General features: G+C 41.6%; 1 protein-coding gene across 1 annotated transcript; it reads left to right on the forward strand.

Moving 5' to 3' along the window:
- Positions 1 to 9,846: 9,846 nt before the first annotated feature.
- On the forward strand, positions 9,847 to 21,784 carry LOC123811887 (zinc finger protein 501). Its single transcript, XM_045828418.1, has 6 exons — positions 9,847 to 9,900; positions 10,888 to 10,991; positions 13,861 to 13,956; positions 16,128 to 16,233; positions 16,957 to 17,043; positions 19,266 to 21,784. The coding sequence occupies exons 3-6, from the start codon at positions 13,882 to 13,884 to the stop codon at positions 20,498 to 20,500; spliced, it is 1,503 nt and encodes a 500-aa protein (XP_045684374.1). The 5' UTR covers positions 9,847 to 9,900; positions 10,888 to 10,991; positions 13,861 to 13,881; the 3' UTR covers positions 20,501 to 21,784.
- The last annotated feature ends 456 nt before the right edge of the window (positions 21,785 to 22,240 follow it).

A 22,240-nucleotide genomic window follows, 5' to 3' on the forward strand; every position in this document is an offset into this window, starting at 1 on the left:
TTCATTGTTGGTATACAAAAATGCCTTTGATTACTGGATATTGACTTTGTATCCTGCAGTTTTGCCAAATTCATTTATTAGGTCAAGCAGCTTTTTTGGCAGAGTCTATAGGATTTTCTAGGTACACTATCATGTCATCTGCAAACAGTGTCTGTTTTGTTTCCTCCTTTCCGATTTGGATGCCTTTTATTTCTTTTTCTTGTCTGATCACTGTGGCTAAAACTTCCAATACTATATTGAATAGAAGTGGTGAACGTGGACAGCCTTGTCTTGTTCCTGATCTTAGCGGAAAAGATTTTAGTTTTTGCCCATTGAGTATGATGTTGGCTGTAGGTCTCTCATATACGGCCTTTATTATGTTGAGGAATGCTCCCTCTATTCCCACTTGGCTGAGTGTTTTCATCATAAGTGGGTGCTGTACCTTATCAAATGCTTTTTCTGCATCTATTGATATGATCATGTGGTTTTTGTCTTTGCTTTTGTTTATGCAATGTATTACATTTACTGATTTGTGAATATTGTACCATCCTTGCATCCCTGGAATGAATCCCACTTGGTCATGGTGTATGATCTTTTTAATGTATTGTTGGATGCAGTTTGCCAGTATTTTGTTGAGGATTTTAGCGTCAATGTTCATCAGTGATATTGGCCTGAAGTTTTCTTTCTTTGTTGTGTCTTTATCTGGTTTTGGAATTAGGATGATGTTGGCCTCATAAAATGAGTTTGTGAGTCTCCCATCTTTTGGGATTTTTTGGAATAGTCTGTGAATGATAAGGGTTAGCTCTTCCTTAAATGCTTTGTAGAATTCTCCTGTGAAACCATCTGGTCCAGGGCTTTTGTGTGATGGGAGCTTTTTGATTACTGCTTCAATTTCTTTTGCTGTTATTGGTTTGTTCAGGCTTTCTGCTTCTTTTTGTTGAGTTTTGGGAGATTATATTTTTCTAGAAATTTGTCCATTTCACCTAGGTTTGCAAATTTCTTGGCATACAGTTCTTCGTAGTAATTTCTCACAATCCTTTGTATTTCTGTGGTATCTGTTGTAATCTCTCCTCTTTCATTTCTGATTGTGTTTATTTGGGTCTTCTCTCTTTTTTTCTTGATGAGTCTGCTTAAAGGCTTGTCTATTTTGTTTATCTTTTCAAAGAACCAGCTCTTGGATTCATTGATCCTTATAATTGTGCTTTTAGTCTCTATGTCATTTAATTCTGCTCTGATCTTGGTTACTTCCTTCCTTCTGCTTGCTCTGGGCTGTCTTTGTTGTTGTTCCTCTAATTCTTGTAGACATAGGGTTAGGTTGTTTGTTTGGAATGTTTCTAACTTTTTTAGGTGGGCCTGTATCGCTATGAACTTCCCTCTCAGGACTGCCTTGGCTGTGTCCCATAAGTTTTGGGTAGTTGTGAGTTCGTTTTCATTTGTTTCCAGAAACCTTTTGATTTCTCCCCTAATATCATTCTTGACCCATTCATTGTTTAATAGCATGCTATTTAATCTCCATGATTTTGAGTGTTTGGGGTTTTTTTTCCTTGAGGTTGGTTTCTAGCTTCAGTCCCTTGTGATCTGAGAAAATGCTTGATATGATTTCAATTTTCTTGAAATTGTTGAGGCTTGTTTTGTGTCCTACCATGTGGTCAATCTTTGAAAATGTTCTATGTACATTTGAAAAGAATGTGTATTTAGCTTCTTTTTGATGGAGGGCTCTGTGTATATCTCTAAAGTCCATTTCACCATGGGTATTGTTCAATGCCACAATATCTTTGTTGATATTTTGTTTTGAAGATCTGTCCATTTTTGATAGTGGGGTATTAAAATCCCCCACTATAATTGTGTTGCTGTCCATATCTTTCTTGAAGTCCTCTAAGATTTTCTTTATGTATTTGGGTGCTCCTATGTTGGGTGCATATATATTTACAATATTTATGTCTTCTTGGTCGATTCTTCCCTTGAGTATTATGAAGTGACTTTCTGGGTCTCTTTTTATGGACCTTTTTTGGAAGTCTATTTTGTCTGATATGAGTATTGCTACCCCGGCTTTTTTTTCCCTGTCCACTTGCTTGGTAGATTTGTTCCAGCCCTTCACTTTCAGCCTGTGCAGGCCTTTTATCCTGAGGTGGGTCTCTGGTAGGCAGCATATGTGTGGGTCATTTTTTCTTATCCATTCAGCTATTCTATGTCTTTTGATCGGAGCATTTAATCCAGTTTATGTTTAAGGTTATTATTGATAGGTACTTATTCATTGTCTTTTATGTATGTGTGTTCCCCTCCCCCCCTCTCTTTTCCTTCCCTTCCTTAAAGCAGTCCCTTTAGAATCTCTTGCAGAGCTGGTTTGGTGGAGGTGTATTCTTTTAGACTTCTTTTGTCTGGGGGGCTTCTTATTTGGCCTTCTATCTTGATTGAGAGCCTTGCTGAGTAAAGTAGCCTTGGTTGCAGACCTCTGGTTCTCATTACTTGGAATATTTCTTGCCATTCTCTTCTGGCTTGGAGGGTTTCCATTGAGAAGTCAGCTGTTAGCCTTATTGGGGCTCCCTTGCATGTTACTTCCTGTTTCTTTCTTGTTGCCTTTAATATTCTCTCTTTGTCTTGAAATTTTGCCATTTTAATTATGATGTGTCTTGAGGTGGGCCTCTTTGGGTTCCTCTTGATTGGGACTTTGTGTTTCCTGGATTTGTGTGACTTTTTCTCTCATCAAATTAGGGAAGTTTTCCTTCATTACTTTTTCAACTAGGTTTTCTATCCCTTGTTCTTCTTCTCCTTCTGGTATCCCTATTATATGGATATTATTACATTTCATATTGTCTTGCATTTCTCTTAATCCCTCTTCATTCTTTCTGAGCCTCTTTTCCTTTTCTTGCTCTTTCTGGGTGTTGTTTTCTACCTTGTCCTCTAGCTCGCTAATCCGATCTTCTGCTTCATCAATCCTGTTTTTCATTCCTTCTACTGTGTTCCTCAGTTCAAAATGGCATTCTTCATTTCCCCTTGGCCCTTGTTGATAGTTTCTATTTCCTTTTTCATGTTTATATAGTTTGCAGTGAGATCATTGTAGCTTCTCTCTAGTTTCTGGTAGCTCATTGTGAGTTCATTGAGCTTCCTGATAATCATTGTTTTGAACTCAATATCTGATAGTTGAGTTGCCTCTATTTCATTTAGCATTTTTTCTGAGGCTTCCTCCTTTCCCTTCAATTGGGGGTTGTTTCTTTGTTTTCTCATTGTTCGTGGTATCTTTCTTTTTAGCCTCTGTTTCTTAAATTTATCTTTTCTGATTCCCTGTGATTATGGTGTGAACTCTTATGGTAGAATACCTGTGAGATTCAGTGGTACAGTCTCCTTTGTGTATCCTGGTGTTCAGAACTTCTCCCTACTCTTTTCTGTGATCAGTTGGAGGAGTAAGGCAAAATGGTTTAAGACAGCAAGACAGTATACTATGATATTTACATTAGCAGCCAGTAGAGAAGAGATGGGATATCCTTTGGCTACTTATAGTGTTAACCGTGATCCTCCACCCCACTATCCATGTTTTAGAAAGGATGGAAAGACGGTAAGACTCTTATTGGGGAGAAAAGGATTGTTAGTTGGATTTAGAAAGCTGTGAGGCTGTGGGAGGTCAGATTCTGAGGTAGGTTGGAATAAAAATTAGTAAATAGGAGTAGTGTGTAAAAGAATAGAGACAACCCCCACAATAATATAGTTCAGGAAATTGCAAAGTGGGCTGAGATCAGGTAGGGGTGTTGAGTAGTATTTACAATTGTATGAACTAGGTCTTATTTACAGTAATATTAAAGCAACAATCTTGTGGCAGAATCTATGAGATCTAGATAACAAGAATAAGGAGTATAGAACCTTGAGAGGTGTACTAATGGAACACAGATGAAGGATAGTAAATTATCAACACACTGTGACTGAGATAACAGGGGGAACCTATCAAATGACAGTATAACCAGCCAAGCAAAGAAGATTAAACAGAAAGAAAAAATACCAAAATATGATTAAAATAAAAAATGGCAGAAAAGTGAGAAAAAGATAATACAAATTTGTAGTAACTTGCAAGCTCAAAAAAAAAGGGGAAATAGAAGCAGAAGATGCAGTACAGGAGAGATAAATTTGGAGTGGAGGAAATAATACTAGAATGAATGGAAGAGAAACATAATGGATTGAGAGATATAAAAATAGTAAGAATTGAAAAATAAAAAGTCGCTTAAAACACAAGATAAAATCAATCAACCAACAACAGCCAAACAAAACAAAACAAAACAAAACAAAAAAACCTCTTGTTGGTTTCTAACTGGCCAGGCCAGTTTTTCTGGTCTTGCTGGCTTCAGCAGGCTGAGGGGCATTTGAAATGCTTATCACTCGTCCCAGTCAATTCTCAGTAAGTCTCTCAGGTACTATCCTCAGGGCCAGCAGGGTCCTCTCCCCAGAGCCAATCTGGCTTTCCCCTACAGGACCCTGGACACTCCCAAGCACGCTTTCCGGAACTCACTGCTGTGGTCTCCCGGGCTCTGGGGCCCCACAGGGCTCCTGCGTATTTTTGGTTTCACGATGCAAGCTCCGGGGGTTGCAAGGCAACATGCCCTTCCCCCAAATTCCACCTCCGCGGGTGCTATGTTCTCAGGAAGCACCCACAATTTTTCTGGATTCATGGTGCAATCTCTGAGGATAATAAAAGGGTGCACTCATCCACCAAATTTTTGAGTGTCGGGCTCTAGGAATGTACTAAGCGCCACATCCCTTCCGGGTTCACAGGGCGAGAGTCAGGATTCCCGAGGGGGTGCACGCTTCCACAGTTCAGCACCACAGGCTCCAGAAACCTGAGAACGACCGTGCCCTTTCCTTGATTGGGGCTGTGAGGTCTGGGTTTTCCATGGATCCAGACTCCCACAGGGCTGGGGGTGCAGGCGCACTACCAGGCCGGCCCTGGTCATGCCGGCTGGAGGCACTCACTTTTCCCAGGGCTATGGGTGGGTGCTTGCAGCCCCTGGGCGATTGTCTCCCAGTCCAACTGCCCTCTCTGTGCCTTCAAGCCACAAGGTCTCCCCTGGTGTTCCTCAACCCCTGTAGTCTGGGGAGGGAGCAACGACTCCACTCTCCAGGGTGCCCTGAGGCAGACCCAGGAGCACCGGGGCTGGGGACTGCAACCCCCCTGATCCCCGCGCTGATCCCTGGGTCCCTTTTGTCCTGAAGCAGTCTCCTTACCATCTGGTCTTTCAATGATCGCTATAATTTTTGATGTCCTGTTTTCAAAAATGTTTTGGTAACCTAGGTCACTTGCTCTGTTCCTCCACTGATCCGAGAGTTTTCCTCCTCTTCACAGAAGCCGAGAATTACACTGCCTGGAGCAAAGCTGCCATCTTTCGAAAGAAACTCAAGGATGGAGAATTAACATGGCATTCTCTCCTTTCATCTTGTTAATAAGCAGGAATCTGGGACTTTAGGACAAATAGAGTGATGGTGAAGTCCAGTAGCAGAGGCCACAAAAATCAATCCCCATGATGATCAAAGACCTGGCCCCTGCTGTAGTCCCTAGCTTGTTGAACATGCCAGAGGTACTGTGTAAGGATGTAGATTTCTTTCCATCGTACATATGTATTAAACCTGCACAAAGACTGCAGAAGGGGCAAATGACCAAATATCCTAGGATCGACTATTCAATGTGATGAGCCATTTTATGGAACCTCATGATAAAGTAATGTGCAATAGCTAAATTATAATGAGCATTGAGTAATGCTTACTATGGCAGAGGTTGTTAGTTGCCTAACTTGTAGCTAGTTATTATTCTTATTATTTATTTAGAGAGGGTAAAGGAGGGAGAAAGAGAAGAAAGTAAACATCAATGTGCAAGAGATAATCAGTTGCCTCTCATACACCCCCAAGTGGTGACCTGGCCTGCAATCCAGGCATGTGCATGGCTGGGAATTGAGCTGGCACTCAATCCACTGAGCCACACCAGCTAGGGCTCTTTTCTTTAATAATAGGAAATCTGAGTCAGTTCTGAGCAGTAGAGTGCCCTGTTTCTCAGCAGTGAGGTATCAGACCAATGAAATGCTGCTATATGAACTATCAGGCCAATGACATTTTGATATATTTGGAGCTTGTTGCAGAAGTTTCTGGAAAGGTACCTTAAGAGAAGGACAGCTTAAGAAACTCCCTTTTGCCCTTGTTCTTTGTTTCTTTCCCCTGGAATGTGAATTTAATGGCTATAGATGTAAATTGAGAATTGACTACATTTGGGTGGTACAGGTCCCCCACTATCCATTGGGCTCCGGGACATTCCAATATTTATGTAGTTGATTCCTAAATAAGCAACTTCAGTATTACTTGGGAACTTCTTAGAAATGCAAATTCTGAACTTCTGGCCAAGATGGAGGCATAGGTAGATATACTTTGCCTCCTTGCACAACCAAAAGGATATTGACAAATTTAAAACCAAAAAAATAACCAGAATTTCCAGAAAATCAAACTGTTTGGAAGTCTGTCAACCAAGGAGTTAAAGAAACATTCATCCAGACTAGTAGGAGGGGTGGAGTTGGGCAGCCTGGGCAGAGAGGACACACAGCAAGGTGGTGGCTGGTGGACCAGGAGGTCCCACATTTGAGGATAAACCAGGAGGAACAACTGGGGAGCGAGACAGACAGACCACACAACCCAGGGTTCCAGCACTGGGAAATAAAGCCTCAAAACTTCCAACTGTAAAACTCAGTGGGGGTTGTGGTGGCAGGAGAAACTCCCAGCCTCACAGGAGACTTCATTGGAGAGATCCACAGGGTCCTAGAATGTACACAAACCACCCACCCAGGAATCAGCACTAGAAGGGCCTAATTTGCTTGTGAGTAGCAGGGGAAGAGGCTGGAAGCTGGCCAAGAGCCGAGCAAGTGGCATTGTTCCCTCTAGGACCCCTCCCTCACATACAGCACCACAATGCAGCAGTGTGGTTTGCCCCACCTGATGAATACCTAAAGCTCTGTCCCTTACAATGCAAAAGGTGCACTGAGACCAAAAATATGGCCCAAATGAAAGAACAGATCAAATCTCCAAAAATAGAACTAAGTGATGAAGAGATAGCCAACCTGTTAGGTGCACAGTTCAAAACATTGGTAATCAGGATGCTCACAGAAATGGTTTGGTATGGCCACAAAATAGAGAAAAAAGTGAAGGTTATGAAAAGTGAAATAAAGGACAATGTACAGGGAACCAACAGTGATGGGAAGGAAACCAGGACTCAAATCAATGATCAGAAGGAAGAAATATATGTTCAACTGGAACAGAATGAAGAAACAAGAATTCAAAAAAAAAAAATGAGGAGAGGCTTATGAACCTCGAGGACAACTTAAATGTTCCAACATCTCAATCATAGGGTTGCCAGAAGAAGAGGAAGAACAAGAAATTGAAAACTTATTTGAAAACATAATGAAGGAGAACATCCCCAATCAGGCAAAGGACGTAAGAGTTCCAGGAAGTCCTGGAAGCTCAGAGAGTCCCAAAGAAGTTGGACTCAAGCAAGCCACACCAAGTCACTTCATAATGACATTACCCAAGATGAAAGATAAGGAGAGAATCTTAAAAGCAGTAAGAGAAAAGGAAAGAGTTCCCTCCAAAGGAGTTCCCAGAAGACTTTCAGCTGATTTCTCTAAAGAAACCTTGCAGGCAAGAAGGGGCTGGAAAGAACTATCCAAAGTCTTGAAAGGCAAGGACCTACATCCAAGATTACTTTATCCAGCAAAGCTATCATATAGAATGGAAGGACAGATAAAGTACTTCCCAGATAAGGTCAAGTTAAAGGAGTTCGTCATCACCAAGTACTTATTATATGACATGTTAAAGGGACTTATCTAAGAAAAAGATGATAAAAAAATGAACAGTAAAATGACAGCAAAACTAAATGACTGAATCAATGACTGAACCTAAAAAACAAAAACAAAAACAAACTAAGCAAACAACTAGAACAGGAACAGAATCACAGAAATGGAGCTCACATGGAGGATTATCAGTGTGTGTGTGTTGGGGGGATGAAGGAAAAGGTACAGGGAATAAGAAGCATAAATGGTAGGTACAAAATGGGTGGTTAAGAACAGTATAGGAAATGGAGAAGCCAAAGAACTTATATGTACAACCCATAGACATGAACTAAGGGAGGTGGAATGCTGGTGGGAGGGGGCATGCATGGCCTAAGGGAGTAAAGAGCAGAAAAAAATAGGACAATTATAATAGCATAATGAATAAAATATATTTAAAAAAGAAATGCAAATTCTCAGGCCCCACCCCAGACATCCTGATAAGGTTGTTTTCAGCATAGTGTACAGCAAACCTTCCAGGTGATTCTGATCATGCAACAAACAGCTGGAGAACCATTGGTTTAGAGGTTGGGAAGAGGAGGAACTATTTAAGGCGACTGAGGAATGGCCAGTCAAGGAAGAAAACCAGAATGTTTCCAGGAGTGAATAATCAATTTTATAAACTACTGTTAGTAGGTAAAGTGAGAGGACTGAGAACTGACCATAGATTTGGTTTTTAAAAAAGTGGGGGGGGGGTGTTTCTGTGATGGCTAATGAAAGTTAGAAGGGTATTTCCTCATGTCCAGACATGTCAGCTGGTGGGGGCTTTCATACACACCATTGTTTAAAATAAATTGCCCATTCTTGCTGATGGAAGGGTGGGGGACTCCCTCCAGCAGTTCTTTGAGTTGGCAAGGCTATAGGTACCACATGCACCCTCTCCTCCAGGCCTAGCCATTAGACCAAAAGCAGCCAACCTAGAAACCAGGTAGGAAGTCAGTGTGGCTATCTGTGCAGCAGAAACCCAATATAATAGGGGCTTACACAAAATACCAGTTTACATTTCTCTCACGTTAAAGCCCAAGCTCTGTTCCAGGAAACTGTTAGGGGCTCACTTCCTTCCGTTTGTTGATTCACAATTCCTAGGATGTTAACCTTGTCCACATGCTCAAAATGACTTGTCCGTGTTCCAGCCAGCAATGTAGGAACTTTCCTGTTCATTTTAAGAATCACTTTCCTTGCCTTCCCCCGGCAGGAGCCAGGGCTGATGAGAAATGTAATCTTTACTCTGGAAAACCTGAGACTTAGCTAAAAGGGGACTTTAATTATAGAGAAAGAACAAACCAACATTGTGGCTTGTACTGAAACACGGACAGCCTGGCTGATTTGATTTTCTTTCTTGGAATTTAAAATAGATGAAAAATTGGTTACTTCATAACGGGGAGATAAACAAATCCATGCACGCACTCCCGGCGGGCAGCTCCTAGAGCTCGTGGGAAGTCTGGAGGACTTTCAGATTCCAGTCTCCCTGAAGACGGGGGGTGGGGTGGGGGGGGTGGGGTGGGGGGGGTGGGGGGGGAACTATTGGGGACCTGGCTTTTTCTGGGTTGAGGTAATTTCCGGGGCTGAGATCCTACTTTTCCTTATTCCGAGGTGCAGCCTGGAATAAACATTCCGGGGAGGCACAGTTGAGGGGACGCGGTACAGGCACCTCCCCTCACAGCTGAGGAGGGGATCCTGCGGGTGGGGGTCCACCCTCCACGGGGTCCAGTAGCACGGAGTGACGGTTCCATGGGAGGCGTGGTTTGGCGTGGCCGAGGGCATCTTTAGGGGCCAGAGCCCAGAGACAGCCTCGAAAAAGAGGTGACCCTTCCACTACCCACAAGACGCTTTCTGAGGTGCTGAGCGCTCGCGGAGGACTAGTTTCAGCGCAGAGGGAACGGGAGATTGAGCCCAAACTGTGGAAGGTTGCCTGACTGGAGAGCCGCCACAGCCTTTGGGAGCCGGCCTCCGGTGACGCGCCTCGCGGCGCGGAAGGTTCTGGGAGTGGTAGTTCGACCTTGTTTTCGGCCGGCGTGTCTTAGATCCCAGGGCTCCTCGATTCCTCTGTCGTCGCCCGGCTTCCTCCGTGTCTCGCGTGAGGTCCAGCCCGGGGTCGAGGAGGGCTGAGTGCGGGCACTTCTAAGCCTGAGTGGCTGGAGGGGGAAGGCAGGGAGGCCCCCCAGGTGGGTGCCAGGAGATCCGGCGAGGGTCGCGCGCATCCCCAGGCCTCTGGGTGGGCAGAACAGTGGACCCCTAGTCCCACGGCGGGCTCTCCTGCCCGGCCACGGGAGGGAGTCGCCATTGAGACCAGGGGCAGAGGTGAGAATTTCGGAGCAAAGCGGCGCGAAGGCTGCAGGAGAGATGAAAGGAAAAAGGCTGCCCTCTGGCTGGGGCCGGCTCAGGCACGGGAAGCATAAGTCGTCTCTGGGAGAGTTCTTTCCTGGAGAGTCGCTACCTGCGCTGCCTGCTGATCCGTAGGATGATGCATGCCTCCATTGCCCCCAAAATCAACAGAGCTGACTTTTGAGAATGACTCCCTCTTGTCCTCACAGGAACCCCAAAAGGGGGTAGGAAGGAGACTATTAGATCCATTGGGCAGATGGGAAAAGTGAGAATTTGAGGAGCCACAGGATTTGTTTAGAATCCTGGATGTTTCCCTGTAAGACCCATCGCTTTTCTGACAAAGCCAGTATCGTATATGAAAAACCAGTGTTCAAAAAAAATTTAGTCTTCCTTCATCCAGTGAGCCTGGAATGGAACAGGAATGAATCATTAAATGAAGCACAGACTGACACAGATTCTTTGATTATTATTTTGACCGCCACTCAGCAGATGACAGAAATACGTGTTTAACGTATGTGTCCAGATTCTCCTAGCAGAATTCTTTTGGAGTTTAAGGACAGAGGAGGATAGGAGTAACCTGAGACAGCCGTGGTCATGGCTACCTTGATTCCAAGATGTGAGGTTGTCCCTTGGTTCTCTGAGTTGATTCTTCTTAGGTGACAGGTAGATGTTTATGGCAGTTTCTGCAAGTTCACTGCAAGGCAAGAGTAATTATCATGGTTCCTGTCTCCACTTCTAGGGCCATTTTCTGAGGACTCAGACCTTCCCCATGCTGGAAACCCAAAAGAAAAGGATGCAGCCACTGTGCTGCTAACCACTGTGCTGCTGACCCCTGTATCCCAGGTGGGTCTAGATTACTTCTTTTTTTTCCTTCTGTTCTTAGAGCATGGATGTGGTTTCTTCCATTGTTAAGGAATTGCTCAGCCCTGAGTCCTAGACCACTGTGTTCACCCTTTAAATTGATGAGTGATGAACTTCGTGATAAATGTTCCTCACTTGTGTAGAACTTTTCCTCCTGATTACTTATTCCCTACCCACTTAGTGCTTGATGCACACTTAGTAGCTCTGCAGTAGTCTAATTGGCCTCATGGTGAGAGGCAAATAAAAGTCCGTTGCTCCTGTCTCATGAAGTTTACTGAAGAGATCAGATGTAGATAAGTAAAATAGTTCAACAGCAAGAAGAAATTTTATATATATATATAAAATTGCAGAAATGCAGAAATGACTGGTACAGACAATAGGACATGGAAGAGGTTTTTCATTCTCTAGAGACTATATTTGGGAGTGGGAGGAAACTGGGCCCTGGCTGGTGTGGCTCAGTAGATTGAGTGACTACCTGCAAATAAAAAGATTGCTGGTTCAATTCCTGTTCAGGGCACACACCTGGGTTACAGGCCAGGTTCCCAATTGCGGGTGTGAGAGAGGCAACTGATTGATGTTTCTTTTGTACATGGAGGTTTCTCTCCTCTTTCTCCCTCCCTTCCCCTCTCTCTTCAAATAAATAAAAATAAAATATAAAAAAATACTGGGATAAAAGCTGCACTTTGAAAAACGAGAGAGAGTAGGGAGCTGGAGAATAAAATGCAGAAAAAATTCCATGAGAGAGAACAGCTTTCACACACAAAAAAATCCTCCAAGTGATGGGAGACTCAAGGAGTATGTGTGTCACTGTGGAGTGAGTTCGAGTGTGGTGAGGGAAGCAGGGATATGTTGTAGCAAGACAAACCATAGGAAAATCTACTCTGGATCTTATTGTAAAGCAAATAAGCCCCCCTTAAAGTTTTTAGAGGCTGAGCAAGATGAAACATGCCACAACTGATCAGAGAGAGAAAATTGGTCAAAATGCTCTAAGGTCTGGCCTAGGACACGGAGTGAATGGCAGACCCTGTGGTAAAGGCACTAGAACTAATTTTTAGCCTCAGCCCTGGCCCTGTAGCACACAGATGCTGATATTTCATGTAAAATGCTAGGAGAAAAATTCCAGTACTGGCATTTTGTGAATTTGTAGACCCCCTTCAGAGCAAAGCGGGAGGAGAAAGTTACAGCATCTGCTTAGTCTGGCCAGGCCCCCTGCTCTAGCACATGCACACTGAGCAGTAGCTCCATAAATGAGTTTGATTGCTGAGGTTTTCTCAGGGAACTGAAATCTGAAAGGAACTGCCAGTTTGTCTGTATAGTGAACATTGTAAAGAAAGAAGACTATAAAGTACGATTGCCCCTTGAACAAAATAGTTTGAACTGCACAGGCCCATTTATATTTCAGTTTTTTTCAATAAGTACTGTAAATGTATTTTCCTTATGATTTTCTTAATATTTTCTTTAGCTTACTTATTGTAAGAATATGGTATGTAATATTGGCTTAGCTAAAAAGCCCATTTGGTTTTTTTCATAAAATAAAAGACACATTTTTCATTTTCACCAATAACTTTATGGATTTGTATATATTGAGTATGTCAGCTATCTCCTGTTATTGGCATCTAGTGGGTCGAGGCCAGGGGTGCTGCTAAACATCCTCCAGTGCATAAAACAGCTCCACAGCAAAGAATTATTTGGCCAATATGTCAGTAGTAACTTCACAAGAAACTTCACAAACCACTTTTGATGTTTGAGCAGTCACAGCACCTTCTCCATACACTGCACAAATCTTTTTTTTTGCGTTTCAGTTGTGTTTTTACTTTTTTGAAATAAAGCATAATACACCGAAAATGTTTTGTTTTCTTCCATCTTCAATATTAAAATGGTTGCACAAAAACTCACCAATTTTGATACGTTTTCTTTCAATGCACACTGATATGACTGTTGCCACAATACAATCTAACAAAATTGCTTTGGGCTTTTTGGCCAACCCAATACATGTAACATAAAAAATGTGCTAATCAACTGTTTACATTATTGGTAAGGCTTCTGATCAAGGGTAGGCTATTAGTAATTAAGTTTTGGGGAAGTCAAAAGTTACTCGTGGATTTACAACTGTGCATGGTGGGAGGTTGGTGCCCCTAAACCCCCGTGTTGTTCAAGGGACCATAAACTAAAATAAGGAGAGTAGTGATTTCATACTTCCAAATATTAGAATAATGAATTACATTATTTTGGCCAGGAGATTTCAAAGCAGGTAGTTTTTTAAACTTACTATGTGAATTGTTTTACCAGTTATCCTTGAAGGACTATATCATAAATGTTAATATACTGCATATACACAAAGTTAACCATTATATTTGTACATATGTTCAGGGGGCTGTGGCAACAGTGTAGTTCAAAAAAGGCTTAGACTAGTTCATTTGCTAGCATCCCCTATGTTAATGTGTCTCATTTAAGTTGAAGTTATATAGAAATTTTTTTACAGAATTAGAAAAATTATTAGGCATTTCTCTTATCAACAGTAAGCAACACAGACTATAGATTCAAAGGAGCATTACCCTGCTCCTTTGCCCACATTTTAGTAGACAGTTAAGGTTCGTGCCTATCATCTAGACCAAGGTTAGGCTAGAGTGAACATTCCTGCAATGTTTTCAATGTTTGATACACTTCTGTTCCCCTCCCCACTTCTATTTCCATGCACACTTTTATAGAACATCCCGTGTAAAAAGTTGCTTCTACTAATTCTTTTTTTAAAGATTTTATTTATTTATTTTTAGAGAGAGGGGAAGGGAGGGAGAGAGGGAGAGAAACATTGATGTGAGAGAGAAACATCAGTCAATTGCCTCTTGTCCAGGATGGAACCTGCAACCCAGGCATGTGCACTGACCAGGAATCGAACCAGCGACCTTTCACTATGTGGGACAATGCCCAGCCAACTGAGCCACATCAGGTAGTGTTCTACTAATTCTTGATCAAGTATTCTTTCCTTCTTTCAACTATCTCACAAAAATTTAGTGTTCCTACTATGTGCCAGGTACTAGGGCTGCTTAAGTGAGGAAAAACAGACCTGACTTCTGCTTTCAAGGAGCTTATTTTGAATGGGAGAGACATTAATCAGAAAATCTCCTTAATATGTGCATAATCCAAGAGAAGGGAAGGATCACGGTGCTATAATCCAGAGAGTAGGGAAAGGCTTCCCTGAGGAGGTAACTCCTGAGCTGAGTTCTGAAGTGTGAGTGGGATTTAAAAAGCTGAAAGGATGTGCAGAGAGAGAGCATGCAAGAACAGGGAGCAGCATGTGGAAAAAGACCAAAGGGAATATGGCATACATTTCAAGCAGCTGAAAGGTGGCTACCAATTGTACCACAGAGACCATAGGAGAAGTAATGTATGATGGGGTCAGGGGTAGATGGCAGAGCAGGAGGGAGTCAGACCCATCCAGGGCCTCCGTGAGAAATGACAAGAATACTTTGGAAACTTTTTAAATAATACTGTTTTACAAATAAATCTATTTCTGTGATGTGTGTAGCAAACACTTTAATGTTTAATGTTTATTGTACTGATTTTGTTCTCAAAGGAAAATTGGAGAGATAAATAGTTCATATTTCTTGAACCTCTTGTGTATTAAAACCATACCATAAGGAAAATACTTCATTCAAAATTGTATCTTCTCCACCTTCCCATGTCTAAATACGAGAGAGGACCCCCCCAAAACAGAATTTATTTATAAAAATTGTGTATTCATTCTTATGTGTTTAAAATTCAGTCACCTTCAAAGTACTCTCCATTTGATGCAATACACCTATCAAGATGTTTTTTCCACTGCTCAAAAAATTTTAGAACTTGTTGATTTTGATGCCTTTTAGTGCTTCTGACTCTTTTTGTTGTTGTTGTTTTACCTCCTCTACACAGGCAAAACATTTCCCTTGGAGGACTTTTTTCATCTGGAGAAATAAAAATAAGTCACTCAGGGGCAAGATCAGGTGAATAGGAAGGGTGGGGCATGGGGGTCATGCTGTTTTTGGTCAAAAACTACTGAACACTCAGCACAGTGCAGGCAGATGTGCTCATAGATCACCCATCATGAATGGGCAAATGTGATGAAAGTGTCTTAAAAATTTTTTTCACTGAAGCCAAACACAGCCTTTCACAACAGCACCAGCCGGTACACTGATACAGGTGGGTTCCTAGCACACTCACCTAGAGGGGGAATCCTGTACTACAAGGGGCCTGACCTACAGAAGATAATTCTGTTTTTTTGGGGGGGGGGGGTTGGAGGGTCCTACCTCATAGTAAGGCTTTCTATAGTTCTATAGTTTAATCTATTGACATATAGACTAATAACTTAGTATTGTACCTTCAGATTTGTATTGTAGTATTGTACCTACATCAAAGGTGCTTCCTTCCTATTTTCAGGTAACATGCAGTCCTAATGCATAGAGACAAGGAGCTAGTCTGTGACTACAAATACAGATTTCCCCTTATTTACAGTTTCACTTTCTGCAGTTTCAATTACTTTGCAGTCAGTCATGGTCCAAAAATATTAAAGGTGGAAAATTCCAGAAATAAGTAATTCATAAGTTTTAAATTGTGCACTCTTCTGAGTAGCATGATGAAATCTTGTGCTGTCCAGGATGTGAATCATCTCTTTCCAGTAGCACCCTGCTCTTTTCACTACCCACACATTAGTCACTTAGGAGCTATCTCTGTTATCAAATCAACTATCAGAGTATCACAGTGCATGTTCCAGTCACCCTTAATTTACATATTAGTGGCCCCAAAGCACATGAGTAGTGATGGTGGCAATTCAGCTATACCAAAGACAAGCTATAAGTGCTTTTTTTAAGTGGAAAGATATGAATGTATGGGGAAAAAAACATAGTATATATAGGGTTTTCTACTCTCTGCAATTTCAGGCATCTGCTGGGAATCTTGGAACATGTCCCCCATGGATGAAGAGTGACTACTATTTACCAGAGAATTTTCATGTTGGCCTGTTAGAGGTCATTTTGTGTAACCTTCCTGTCCTTCCTGTCTTCCTTTTATGCTGTCAATTTGATTCCTTCCCAGAGGCCTCTGGAAGGAGGTCCCTTGGTGAGCACAGATGTGTTTGGTTTTCAGGAGTCACTGATGACCAGGGATATGGCTGAGGCTCTCACCCAGTGGGAGCAGCTGAACCCTGCTCAGGGAGATGTGCCCGAGAAGCATAGGAACCTGGTCTTGCTGGGTAAGGATGGCTCCTTGTCCGCCTGTGAATTTACTCAGTGTGGTAATTTGCTTCCTCAATGCCTAGGAGCTCTGAGGTTCTTAGATTCAAAGAGTCTTAATTCCTGAAAGGCCTGAGGTAGGTAATTTTTGCCTTTTGTTTCTGGATGTAGTTTTATACTCCTGGAGTTAGAAATGGATTCCTTTTTATTATATTTGCCCAAGTAGTAGCAGACTTCTTTTCTACTCCCTGACCAAGGATATTGACATGAAGTTCTAGTGAAAACATCTCTTAAGAAATAGGTGCTTATTCTTTTAATAGGGAGAGGTAAAACAAGCGACCCAATTGTTCTTAATTCAAATAAACCTTGTATTAATCTTTCTGCCTTTTTCCTGAGTACTGGTGAGGGAGAAATCTAGAACTTACTTCTCTTTTGTACTGTCTTTCCTAACTACCAAAGAGCTAACCCTGGGCTTTTTACCAGACTCTTTTTTTTTTTTTAAAGATTTTATTTATTTATTTTTAGAGAGGGAAGGGAGGGAGGGAGGGAGGGAGAGAGAGAGAGAGAGAGAGAGAGAGGGAAACATCAATGTGTGGTTGCTGGAGGTTCTGGCCTGCAACCCAGGAATGTACCCTGGTTGGGAATCAAACCTGGGACACTTTGGTTCCCAGCCCGCACTCAATCCACTGAGCTACGCCAGCCAGGGCTGCGACTCAGACTCTTTTTTCTTTCCCCGTGAACAGGGCTTCCAATTTCCAAGCCTGATATAATCTCTCAGTTGGGGTGTGGGGAGAAGCTGGAGAGAGAAGCCTCAAAAGCCACTAGTCCAGGTGAGTAAGTGTTGCAAACAGGGAGCTTAAAACCCAGATGGTCAGTGGGAAAAACCTCTTTGAAACGCTTGTGCAGGAGCCTTTCCAGATTTTGTGAGATCCATGGAAAAGTTGAAGTCCCTTTCTTCCATGCCACGCTTACCCTCTGTGGATGACGATCTGTTATAAATTCATAATTTTACTTTTTAGAAGGTAAATACTTTCCACTCCTTCAAATGAATTCTTTTTCCCCATAAGGTGAAATGAAATCAGCATTTTAAGGTATGTTAATAATTTTCATGGGTGCAAGACTCTAAACCAGGCTTTTTCATATATCTTATTTCATCTCTGTAGGATAATGTACCTTTTTGTCTGACAGCAATGACTATAAATTGATCTCTGAGTTTTCCCTTGCCTTCTTCTCTATCTAAGCAGAGGCAGCATAGCATATGTTAGGAGTGTAACTTTAGACCCAATCTTTCTAGGTCCAAAGCCAATTTCAGCTACTCACTAGCTCTGTGACCTTTAACAAGTGAATTATCCTCTCTGTGACTCAAATTACCCAACTGTAAATGAGGATAATGATAGCACTTAACTCAAAGGGTTGTTGTGAGGATCAAATGAAAAAATCCAAGATAAATGCTTAGAACAGTAACTGGCTGTATGATAAATAAATGATAGCTATTGATTAAATCCTGGTAACTTTTTTTAAAAATGTGAATTTAACCCTGTTGCTTCTGTTAGGCTGAATTACTGCAGTAGACTCTCAACTGATTATACTCTCTTTAGTCTAATCTTGTCTAACTGAGGCAATGGGATCCTGCTGAATTCCCCACAGTGAATTTCTTATTCTGCCAGTTCCATATTTCTCTACTTTCTTTCAAGGCCTTTGATAATCTACCTGCCTAACCATTTTACCTTCTCTATTCTCCAACATGAACCCTTAACACCAGACAGGCAAGTGTCTTACTCTCCTCACTAACTGTGTGTTCTCCATGCACACTTGGGGCTTTAGTTTTTCAAACTCCTTTTAGCTGGAAGTCCATTAACATTTAACCTATTTTTACCTATTTGTCCTTTAAAATCCTCGGCACTTCCCTAATTAGGATATGTAGTTAAGGACATTGCATCATATTGATATATTTTATGTACCATCATGGTTGGGATGGATATTAAAGACTATTTAAGCCTGGAAATATTTAAACATTTTTAGCAGTGAAGCATTCCCCCCAAACTCTTGCTGGGAAGACTAGAATTTGAGCACAGATATTCCCACAGGTTGGGGACCAATGTGAGCACATGGGGATTTGAACTTTCCCTCTCTGCCTGCTATTCATTGTTTTTTAAAAGTTGCTTTTGTTTTGCTATTTGCAGTTTGTTGGATGTGAGACAATCAGAGATGACCCGTTGCTTATTTAGTAAGCTGTGTGATTGTTTGAATTCATTGATCTTGACCACTTTGAATGCTAGTTTCTAGAATATACGACTCATCTCAAGACAGTGGAACCAATAGAGAATTTTGTGTAAGAGGGAGAGTTTGGGAAAGTTGGTCTGTTAATGTTGAGTGGGACATTTTGGAAAATGGGAAAAGACTGGTGGAAGGGGATCAGCTAATGATGATCATTCTTGAGACGCAAAGTGTTAAGGGTTCAAGTTGGAGAATAGAGAAGTTAAAATGGTTAGGCAGGTAGACTATCAAATACCTTAAAAGAAGATAGAGAAATACAGAACTAGCAGAGTAAGAAACTCACTGTGGGAGTTCTGCAGGATTCTGCTGCCTCAATTAGACAAGATTAGAGTAAATAAAGTATAATCAGTTGGGAGACTCCTGTAGTAATTCAGCCTGACAAAAGAAACAGGGTCAAATCCACATCTTTCCAAGTGTGGTGGCTGTCAATGAGCAGTCTCTAGGAAACCATCTTCCTCTGATCCCAGCCCTGTTTCCCCAGACTCTGTTTTTTATCACCTGTACTTAGCCTTATTTTATTATTGTTTCTTGTTTCCTACCCACTGGATAGAGGAATTGTGAGTGCCTACTCACCCTCTTCCTGTTTGCTGCTAAACTTCTTTGCCCAGTCATCTTTCTTTCCTTGCATTCTCTCAAGATGACAAGGCTATTTTTGAGAGCTTTTGAGTTCAAGTGTTCCCTGTAGCATTTTTGTTTGTTTTATGATTTTCCTACCACAGCAATTACTTTACTGTCAGTGTAGGAAATGATACATGTACATTTTTGTTTCTGTTAGGCTGGGAGACAACACCAGAAAGCAAGGAGCTAACTCCAGAGCAGGATGTTTCTGAAGAGGAGTCAAATCCTGGTGTATTAATAGAAAGATTTCCAAAGGAAGATGATAGTGGATGTGAGGATTCTTTGGAGAGTCAGCAGGAAAACCATGAGAAACATTTAATGCAAGAAGTTGTCACTCAGAAGAAATCTTCTGGGGAGAGTCATTACCAATGTGATGAATTTGGAAGAAATTTTGGTCAGAGGTCATTACTTGTTCAACGGCAAGGAAAGAGACTACATAATTGTGATTCATTTAAAAAGAACCTAAAGCAAAATTCAGATCTAATGAGGCATGAGAGAATTTGTGCAGGAAAGAAACCCTGGAAGTGTAATGAATGTGAGAAAGCCTTTAGTTACTATTCAGCTTTTGTCTTGCATCAGAGAATTCACACAGGAGAAAAGCCCTACGAGTGTAATGAGTGTGGTAAAGCCTTTAGCCAGAGCATACACCTTACTCTCCACCAGAGAATTCATACTGGAGAGAAGCCCTACAAATGTCACGAATGTGGGAAAGCCTTTAGTCACCGCTCAGCCCTTATTCGGCATCACATAATTCACACTGGAGAGAAACCCTATGAGTGCAATGAATGTGGGAAGGCCTTTAATCAGAGCTCATACCTCACTCAACATCAGCGAATTCACACTGGAGAGAAACCTTATGAGTGCAATGAATGTGGGAAGGCCTTCAGCCAAAGTACATTTCTTACCCAGCATCAGGTCATTCACACTGGAGAGAAACCCTATAAGTGTAATGAATGTGGGAAAGCTTTTAGTGATCGTTCAGGCCTCATCCAGCACCAGAGAACTCATACTGGGGAGAGACCTTATGAGTGTAATGAATGTGGGAAAGCTTTCGGCTACTGTTCAGCCCTGACTCAACATCAGAGAACTCACACGGGGGAGAAACCCTATAAATGCAACAATTGTGACAAAGCCTTCAGTGACCGCTCAGCCCTCATCCGTCATCAGAGGACACACACTGGAGAGAAACCTTACAAGTGTAATGATTGTGGCAAAGCCTTCAGCCAGAGCTCATCTCTCACAAAGCACCAGAAAACTCATACTGGAGAAAAACCTTATAAGTGTAAGGAATGTGGAAAAGCCTTCAGCCAGAGTTCATCCCTTTCTCAACATCAGAAAACTCATGCTGGAGGGAAAATCAAGGAATATGGAAAAGCCTTTACTGAGCATTGAGCCTTCAGTAAGCTAAAGAGAATTCATACTGTATAAAGACTATGTGAAATTTTTTCCTGGGTGTGAATAGTCATCTCAGTAGTTATCTCAATCAAAGTTGTAATCATCTAAGTAATTATTTCAATCAACAATTCTTGAGGGGAAAATTGTTGATTGAGATAGCTACTCAAATGATTACTTGTACCCAGGAAAAAATGAGACACATGAGTTAGTTGGTCAGTTGGAAAATTTCTATGAGGGCAGTTCCCTTGAAGCTAGAGAATGCTGGCCTAGCAGTTCACTTTTGCACTTTTTGTGTCTTTTAGACTTCCTTATTGAGACATCTACTGAGAATCACGTTAACTCCCAGAGTCAAACCTGTATCCTAGAAAAAGGGAGTATAGAGGGACCTTTGATGTTTTCAGCCTGTTTTAAGTTATCTTTGTTACCTGATAGTATGTTTATTTATGAAGATTTATCCTAATCATATGTTGATTATACTTTAGACTTTTTCATACCATAGTAAAATTTAGTTGTAGGCCTGAACTGACACTGCGTATTAGCTTGTGAAAATTTGAAGTCTTTGAAATACTTGCCTTTCACCATTTTACTCTTGGAAAGAGGCAGGTGACATGATATATATATATAATTGAAACTTTGAAGGTTATTATTGGAAACATTTTGAATGCTGTGTTTTTAGTTCCCACATTTGACCTTAGATGTGTCTGTGTGTGGGTTTCTTTAAGTTTATCCTGTTTGCTGAGCTTGGATCTGTAGGTTTGTGTCTTTTGCCTAATTGGGGATATTTTCAGATATCATTTCTTTTTAAAAAACTTTTTATTGATTTTTAGAGAGAAAGGGAAAGAGAGAGGGAGAAACATCAATTTGTTGTTCCACTTATTTATGTATTCATTGGTTGATTCTTGTATGTGCCCTGACTAGAGACTGAACCCACAACTTGGTATATTGGGAAGACACTAACCAACTGAGCTACTCAGCCAGAGTCAGTTATCATTTCTTTGAATACATTTTCAGCCCTGACTCCTATCCTTTGTCTCCTTCAAGGATGCTGATACAAATGTTAGGTCTTTGCATGCAATCCCAAAGGTTCCTGAGGCTCTGTTCATTGTTTTCCAGTATATATTGACCTTAATCTGCTCAGGCTGCCATAACAAAATGCTATAGCCTGGGTGGTTCAAACAACAGAATTTTATTTCTCACAGTTATGGAGACTGGAAGTCTAAGATCTAGGTGTTAACTTTAGTCTCTGCTGATGGATCTCTTCTTGGCTTTCTTGCTGATTGTGCCCTCACATGGCCTTTTCTTGATATATGCCTGTGTGGGGGGGGACTGAGAGAGACCTTTCTTCCTCTTCTTTAAAGGCCACCAGCACTGTCAGATTAGGAACCTAGCCTTCTGACCTCATTTTACCTTAATTACCTCCAAAAAGCCCTCCCTGTAAATACAGTCACATTGGAAGTAGCATTTTGACATATGAATTTTGGGGAGAAACAATTCAGTCCATGGCATTTCCCCCTGGCCCTCAAAATTCATGCTCTTCTCACATGCAAAATATGTTCATTTCATCCTAATAACCCTCAAAACCTTAACTTATTCTAGCATCAACTCTAAAGTCCAAAGTCTCACATACATCAGATATGGGTGAGACTCAAGGTATAATTCATCCTGAGGCAGATTCCTCTTTGGCTGTGAACCTGTGAAACCAGACAAGTTATGTGCTTCCAAACACAGTGATAGGGC

The sequence above is a fragment of the Phyllostomus hastatus genome, unplaced genomic scaffold (genome assembly GCF_019186645.2).
Source record: "Phyllostomus hastatus isolate PE091 unplaced genomic scaffold, TTU_PhHast_1.1 phas_scaffold_78, whole genome shotgun sequence".
Classification (NCBI taxonomy): domain Eukaryota; kingdom Metazoa; phylum Chordata; class Mammalia; order Chiroptera; family Phyllostomidae; genus Phyllostomus; species Phyllostomus hastatus.